Consider the following 7997-nt stretch of genomic DNA (forward strand, 5'->3'; position numbering starts at 1 on the left):
TTGCCAGATGCCCTTCAAATTTGTCTAAAGGCTGTCTCTTATACACATCTAGATGTGTATAAGAGACAGATTGAAACGATTGCGTACGTTGACATAGAAACATACACTTTATTCACGGCGAATACTTCACACATGCCTGTGTGCCTCCTTAGACATAATAGATGGAAAATACAGAACACTGTGAAATTAAAACATTGGTGGAATTACACGCAAGAGGTGGCGGGTTGATGGTTATGTTAAATTGGCGTACAGTATTCCGTATTTTGCATTTGCTTTCAGATGGGGATTTGTGATCCATGGTGGTGTTGATGGTTTTAGTCGGTTGCCAGTGTTTCTCAAATGTGCAACAAATAACAAGGCGTCAACAGTTTTGGAGGCATTTTATGATGCAGTCGAACGTTATGGTCTCCCCCTTCGTTTGCGTTCGGATGCTGGTGGAGAGAATGTTAAAGTATGGCAGTACATGAATGAACACAGAGGTATATCAGTGTGATCATGTGTTTTTTTTTTCTTTTCTTTTTCTATTTTTTTAAATCGTCAAATACAGTATTATTCAAATGATTCCCAATGTCACTAACTCTAACATTTATATATCCTGGTTTTCGTTAATGTCTCAGGTGAGAGAAGTGCAATAATAGGCAAGAGCACTCACAATCAAAGGATCGAAAGGCTTTGGCGAGACGTTTTTGAGGGATGTTTGCACCATTTTTACCAACTATTCCATTACCTAGAGGACGATGGTAAATTAGACCCTTTACAGGAGGTACATTTGTTTGCCCTTCAGTATGTGTATACATCCCGGATCAACCAGTCGCTCGAAGAATGGTCATCGGCATGGGCTGGTCATCGTCTTCGTACCGCTGGGAAAACACCGTCCCAGTTGTGGTATGATGGCCAAGTGGAGAACCCAGTTGGTATACCAGAGGTTTGTTCAATGTTATTTCAGGAACTCTGAGCTTCGTTCTCAATTCGTTCCATCCGGCTCCTTGTGTTTCAGCTGTAGGGCTGAAATAGGACTACTGTACACTTTACGTCTTTCCGATCTCATAATGGGTCCTGTAGGCAGTACTCTGCGTATTGTGAATCTTGTGAAAATTTTACACATTTTTCAAACGTAGAAAATTATACAGGTACAGCAGTAGGCATGTATATTGTACTAAAAGTGGCCCCGCAAAAATGGCCGCTGAAAAAAAGGCCCCATAAAAATTGGCCCCAGATGGCAGGTAGGTACACCTACTGTACTTTATTATGGAGGAACATAGTCACACCTACTGCACATAAGGTAGGGATATAATTTTTGGGTTTTTCTATTTTTTTAAAATAAAAAACCTCATTTGACATTTTACCGCAGCCTCAATTTGTTCTTAATTTTTAATCAATTTCAGCCTCATTGTTCTTATAAAGTGTGTTTTTATTTCTTTTTTAAAGTGTAACTTATTCATCTCCAGAAAATCAAAATGACCGTATTCACACATACACATTCCCTAAATACAAAAGTGAAATCTCTTGAAGGATTTAAAAGCAGTTGTGAGAAAAAAGGTAGGCCTATAGGTCTTCCAATTAAAGATCACTTTTGTGTGACCAGAGTCACTTTCATGGCCTTCAACAGATTTGATCTGACTAATAGTGTAGGAGTAGTTTAGTCTCATTGTTATTGTTATTATGATTATTTTTATTTTATTTTATTGTTACTATTTTATTGTTATTTGCTTTTTCTCAGTTGGCCTATATTATTTCTCTGTAAAGCGCATTGGGGCAATGTGCAATATGCGCTATATAAATACAACATTATTATTATTATTATTATTATTAATAGATAAATGGCATTCTTATACTGAAAATTTTAGTTCAACTTTAATTCATTTATTTTATTTTTTGTTTCTCATTTTATTTAATTTACTTCGGACAAATTTAGGGGGGTGTGGCGCCGGCTGGGCCTAACTGTATCGCCAATGATTTGGGACCACAGTGGAATTTAATTGGAGGTGGTCTATAATTGCCTATCTTTAATTAAAGGGCGACCGTACATGCGTTTTAACATAGGCCTATTAGTAGAATTCAACTCGATTAAATAATACTTTTGGAACTCCTATTCGGGCCTGGAATACTTTCGCGAAATTTTCCGACGACTCATCTTCACCCCGTCGAGTAATTTAATATGGCACCACCGCTGATTCAAAGTGATTTCTTTTATTAGTAATTGTAAAGAGCTGTTTATACTTGCAACGACAGCGGTAACGATAAAAATCTAAAAAGCGCTTATTCGAAAATAATTTGTTGGCGATTTCAATGAGGCACTTATAAAAACATATTATTGCCGTGGTGCTTTCCACGCATGTTTCCATGTTACCTATCACTCGTCGCTTATTGGCTAAAAAATCAGGTTTGATGCAGTGCCTACTCAAGAGCGGCGATTATCCGAGAATTAACGGTATACAATAAAAAATAGTTTGAGCAATCAATTGAAATGGCGATAACATCGACTCGTTACAGGTACTACGAGTTCATCGTTCTTCCATGATTATGACATCAATTGAATTGATTTTACAAAATATTTTTGTACCGTTTACACGATAAATCGTTATCGTATTGTCTAGTGTAAAAACTGTGACTATATAAACAATTGCTTTTTATCGTTGCAAGTATAAAAATTATATATAACGCTAATTTGTCTTGACTTTCACCTTCTATTAGCATGAATTGGACTTGCATCATTCTGGAAGTGATGATGAAGAATACGACAATGAAATATCTCAGGTGACGTGTGTGCAAGAGCCACGAAATCCCCTGGTAGAGGATGCTCGCCAGCAGCTCAGTGAGGAAATAGACCCAATGCGAAGTAGTTCCGAACTTAGTGTTGACGTGTACTTAGATGTTGTTCAGTTTATTATGAACTATCTTTCGTAGAACTTTTTTAATGTACCTTTACTATAGTGTTATGGTACTATATTGTGTTGTGTGATGTGAAAGTGATACTTCCCACGCAGTGACATGCGGTACAGATAATATATGGCTACAGTTTCAATTTATGAATTTATTCATGTTGAACAGATGATACAGTGATGACTTCAGATCAGGCCTATATAAGTCTTGTCTTAAAATTTTAAATTCTGATTCTGTGTCGGCTATGTAATAGTCATATGGGTAGTGTAATTAGGCCAAAAAAAAAAAAAAATATGTTTGTTTGCACTCCCCGCCCACCCCTAACTCACTGAAAAAAAAGGTGGCGAAAAAACAAAAAAAAAAACTTTAAAAAAATTTAGCATTTTTTTACAAATAAAAAAAAAAATTTGACTAAATTTATCTTTATTTTTTGCCAGATGCCCTTCAAATTTGTCTAAAGTTTGTCTGATGTAAGATATTACCATTCTAGGCTTCTGTGGGTTATATTTATTCCATCTGATGAGTATTTAAAAAAAGTAAAAGTAAATAAAAAAACTTTTTCTACCCGCCCCTATTTATCATTTTTTTAAAAAGAAGGGCAAACAAACAATTTATTTTTTTTGGCCTGTACCTACTACTAAACCAGAACTGGCACTGCAGCCCTGTCTTTCTGGATTCTGTATAGCCTTGATTCTGGATATGAATCAAGAGCACTCAGGTAATATTCACAGTACATGGTTGAATCTTAATTGAAATTGTTGTGTCTCAAGTTACTCATGATGTTAATTGTTCTTAAATCGTGTCTCGATCATCATGTATGCACCATTTTTACTTGGATAAGTTTAAACAACCAATACGTTGATGGCATCCTGTAAGCAATTAACTGGAGTATTTTTTTTGCAATATAACAATAAAATTAAATAGGTTTGTTTATATTCATTGTGAAGAGAACATTTTGTGAATAAAACCTATTAAAATTGAACCCTAAAAGTGGAAAAGACAGCCAAACCAGTCATTTGTCGCAAAAATGGATTTTTAGTTATTAATACAGGGTTAAACAGTAAAATGAGAGAATAATTGAAATCAAACATTTCCTGATAAAGTTACAAGCATTTAAACATAGAGCTGTTTAAAGAATGATATTTGAGAAATCAGCCTTTAAAGTTTATGATTTTCGTCATTTCTCATCCAAAGATTAACACTAAATCGTTAAAAATGGTTGTTTTAACATTGAAAATTGGGAAAATAACAGCATAGTATGATGTATATATATAAAGGTTAGTTTAGTGCAATAAAATAGATTTCAAAAATTTTGACATTCCATCATGTTTTGGCCATTATCTCTGAACATGAGTGACTGGTTTGGCTTGTCTTTGTCACAAATACTGCACAATATTGAGGGACCACATAGTAGTATCAGTATTTAAATTTTACCATAAGCCTTTGCCATTAAGGATGGCTTCTTCAAACAAATTTCTGAAATCTACTGGATCCTCCATCCCACGTGGCATGTGCAGTTCTAGAGCACATGTTGATGCTGTGGGATAGGCTATAGCATCCGGATTTGGTGTAAAAAATTCGACATCGATGCTGTCTTCAAATCCCATTGGTGGGATGACATCATCTCCACTGATGAATGCCAGGATGTCATTAAGGGAAGTTTTTGTCTTGCCATCTAAAATGAAGATAACATTTGTTCAATTTTGCATTAATAACAATTCACAGCATTTACTTAAATTACCTCCACCAACAGTGCTGGGCAGAGGCATCTTGAAAAAATGCATGACCTGGCGACAGGTGGAGGGAGGCAACATGAATGTCCTGGAGCCACTCTTTTGGGAAAAGAAAACTGTTGGTTGTGTGCAGGTAACATTTGGTACAGTAGGCCTATTAAAAAAAAATTACCTTCACAGTCCTTGAGAAAAATCTCCCAGCAAAAAATGGTGTCATCCTCCATTAATTTCAAATTAATAATTATTATAACTAGACGAAACTTAAAGATGGGTATGACATCATATTAAATTTACAAATAACTATAAAAAAAAAAAAAGTAACATGTAATAATATAATAATACGTTACTAGGATAAACCATGGAGGAAGAATAATAACCAATAAGCCATATTAGTCTTAAAGTAATTGTGATAAATTAGATTTACTGTATATCTCTTTCTGAAATGTTGTTTTTTTTAACTGTGCAAATTATTTCAATGGAAAGCATAGTGGTAAAAAATGATTAAGTTTAAATTTATAAAAGATTTCTCATATTTAAAAAAGAATCAATATTCAATAAATACAGTACTACTTACATCCACTGGGTCCAAATTTAAGCTGTTTTGTATAGGCCGTATATAAATACGGCCTGTCCTTTATGTTTTGTGGAGTATACTTCCCTCTTATGGTAACCAACTTCCTCTCACTTCCAATACATGTTAGCAACTCAAAACCTCCAGCGTCTTGAAGCTTAGGGAAGTAGGTATATAGTACTTGACAGAACTGCTCCGGACTTATATTGATATCTGGTATAAATACCGTTTTTTCACCTAGCCCGACATCAATTAATAGCTGCTTTTCTTCTGACCTAGGGGTTGTATCAGCATCAGGTTTGGATAAGCAAACCATTTTCCTAGTCCAACTTTGGGTTTTGGGCTTTCCCTTTTTTTTGGGGTATGGACTTTGTTTTGCAGGCATGAACCGGTGAAACACACAAGCTGTAAAACACAAAATAAAGTATTCTGTTAACAATCTCCTCACAGTGTTGATAAAGTACTCCATAATCAGTTCCAACACTGATACATTAATTTTGCTATTTATATTATTGTATAAAAACAACATTTAAAAGTGTTATTGTGGGGTCAGGGCAGTATTTGCAGATGGGATTCTTGAAAGTGATATTAGGAGTTTGAGACTCAGACTGCAGACCATACCATGAAGTAGCACGTAAAAGAGGGAAGAAATAGCAGTTTTTGCACTGCCATGGTTGGGAAATAATTATCAAACCAAACATTATTATTATTATCATTTACCATCATTATAGTTGTTATCATCCTTATAATTTATACCGTAGTCAATAATGAAGTTCCAACAAATTTATTGTGAAATGCTAAAGAGTTATGGCCGGGTTTATGGCAGTACAGTATTGTAATACTGTACTCTTAAAATCTCAATAGTTCATACACTTATTCTCAGCACTTTCAGGCATCACCTTCAGTGGTTTACGCTTACAAGAGAACAGAAAAAAAAATTAAAGTGGAGGATTTTTTACTGGGGAAGTGGTACTGTTTGATAATAAATAAAAGAGAGTGGTACTACCTAAATTTACCTTGGAGTGTATATAATTTCAACAGTGCTTTCAAGTGTAATGGGTCACATTTCCAGTCTTGTGACTTTTAAATATAAATGAATTTCATATTAGCAAATTTTATCCATTACTGAACTTGTGTCCATCATGAAGAGCATTGCACTCTGTTTGCTAGATAAAAGATAAAGACATTGAGAATAAGCTCCAGCCTAGTCCCTGTCTCTTATACACATCTAGATGTGTATAAGAGACAGGTGTTGTTATGGGATGCAGCAATGTAATCAAAGACGGCATAAGCTTGCACGTATTTCCCAAAGACCTAATTGCTTTTAGAAAGTGGGAAAATTTTGTACAGGTAAAGAGAAGTCACTGGAAAGGTAGCCCGACCTTATCAAAATGAATTTATTATATTAACATTTATCTAATTATTTATCTATTTACTTGTTAAATTTATTTTTATGTGTACTTATTTATACTATTTTGGAAAAAAACAATTCTTGCAAAATCTCAAATTTAAGACTCACTGACACTAGGCCTAATAGTAATAGCAATGTGTGAATACTGATTAGGGCCTAAACACATACCAGAACTATTTTATTCTTGTTATATTTCTGTTACTTTATAGCTCTTTAATTATAACTTTTATTATTTTGATTGTTAATCAATTACTTCAATTTTTTATATTAAAACAGGCAAGGGCCCCCCTAGCCTAGGCCTACTACTACTACCTAGGCCTAGCGAATTTGTATTACTTTTATTTATTTATTTATATTTATTTATTTAGTAGGGCCTTTAGGCTTTACATTATTTTATTTTTATAAATTGGGAAGCCTGCAAATATTTAATGTGCATCCATTAGACCCTCCTAGCCTATGATATTATTTAGCCTGACTACCCTCCTAGACTAGGAGGAATCTAGATCAAAATTATCCCCTCCCCCCGCCACACACACTGCTTCATATCTAATTTAGTAATAGAAAAGACAATGATATTAATATATAGGATAGGCCTAGGGCCAAGCCTAGGCCTAGCTAGGCTTAGGCATCAATTCATAGGCATGCATACTACTCTAGCTACTATGCCTAGGGCCAGGTACTTAGGCATAGGGCTAGGGCCTAGCTAGGCATAAAAGTTTACCTTTTCTCTTTCAAAATTCGGAAGAAGGTGAATCAAGTCTACTTTTTTCAAGGCATCTTCAATACTAATAGACTTGGCCATTGTCTTTCCTCGCTTGTCAACGATCGACGGCACGAAGAAAGAGAGAAGGATCGAGCGCGCAAGTTCCACTAGGCTCGCTCCCACAGCCGTTGATTTTTCCACTTGACCCGATGTCAAAGGTCATGAAAGCACCGAATGATAAAAGAACCGTACGTAATGATGAAAGGGCTGAAAGCTAAAACTAAAAAGCACCAAATGATAAAAGATCCGTAAGTGCGGCAAAAGCACCGAACGTAATGATAAAAGCACCGAACGTAATGTTTCAAAGCACCGAATGTAATGTTAATAAAAGCACCGAAATAATGTAAAAAGCACCGAACGTAATGTAAAAAGCACCGAACGTAATGTAAAAAGCACCGAACGTCATGTAAAAGCACCGAACGTAATGTTCAAAGCACCGAACGTAATGTAAAAAGCACCGAACGAAATGTAAAAAGCACCGAACCTAATGTAAATAGCACCGAAGTAATGTAAAAAGCACCGAACGTAATGTAAAAGCACCGAACGTAATGTTAAAAGGGCCGAATAGCAAATGCGCCGAACGGAAAAGAGCCACCAAAGGCAGTAACGGCGTTCCATAGACTGATGACGCATAGC

General features: G+C 35.3%; 2 protein-coding genes across 2 annotated transcripts; one reads left to right on the forward strand and one right to left on the reverse strand.

The window, feature by feature from the left end:
- Positions 1-92: 92 nt before the first annotated feature.
- Positions 93-2907, forward strand: LOC117100130. The gene is made up of 3 exons (XM_033239712.1): positions 93-479; positions 618-925; positions 2695-2907. Exons 1-3 carry the CDS (start codon positions 464-466, stop codon positions 2905-2907), a joined length of 537 nt encoding a protein of 178 aa, XP_033095603.1. The 5' UTR covers positions 93-463.
- A 1406-nt stretch (positions 2908-4313) lies between these two features.
- LOC117100131 (G2/M phase-specific E3 ubiquitin-protein ligase-like) lies at positions 4314-4846 on the reverse strand. The gene is made up of 2 exons (XM_033239713.1): positions 4789-4846; positions 4314-4558 (listed from the first exon to the last, which is right to left on the reverse strand). The coding sequence occupies exons 1-2, from the start codon at positions 4838-4840 to the stop codon at positions 4314-4316; spliced, it is 297 nt and encodes a 98-aa protein (XP_033095604.1). The 5' UTR covers positions 4841-4846.
- Between the last annotated feature and the right edge of the window lie 3151 nt (positions 4847-7997).

Source organism: Anneissia japonica, unplaced genomic scaffold (genome assembly GCF_011630105.1).
Source record: "Anneissia japonica isolate Jap-2015-1 unplaced genomic scaffold, ASM1163010v1 scaffold241_len727266_cov204, whole genome shotgun sequence".
Classification (NCBI taxonomy): Eukaryota; Metazoa; Echinodermata; class Crinoidea; order Comatulida; family Comatulidae; genus Anneissia; species Anneissia japonica.

Coding starts and splice junctions, on each gene's coding strand:
- LOC117100130 (XM_033239712.1), top strand. Junction 926..2,694: donor ACCCAGTTGGTATACCAGAG/GTTTGTTCAATG, acceptor ACCTTCTATTAG/CATGAATTGGACTTGCATCA.
- LOC117100131 (XM_033239713.1), bottom strand. CDS start 4,840: ATGGAGGATGACACCATTTTTTGCTGGGAGATTTTTCTCAAGGACTGT. Junction 4,559..4,788: donor TTTTCTCAAGGACTGTGAAG/GTAATTTTTTTT, acceptor TCTTCATTTTAG/ATGGCAAGACAAAAACTTCC.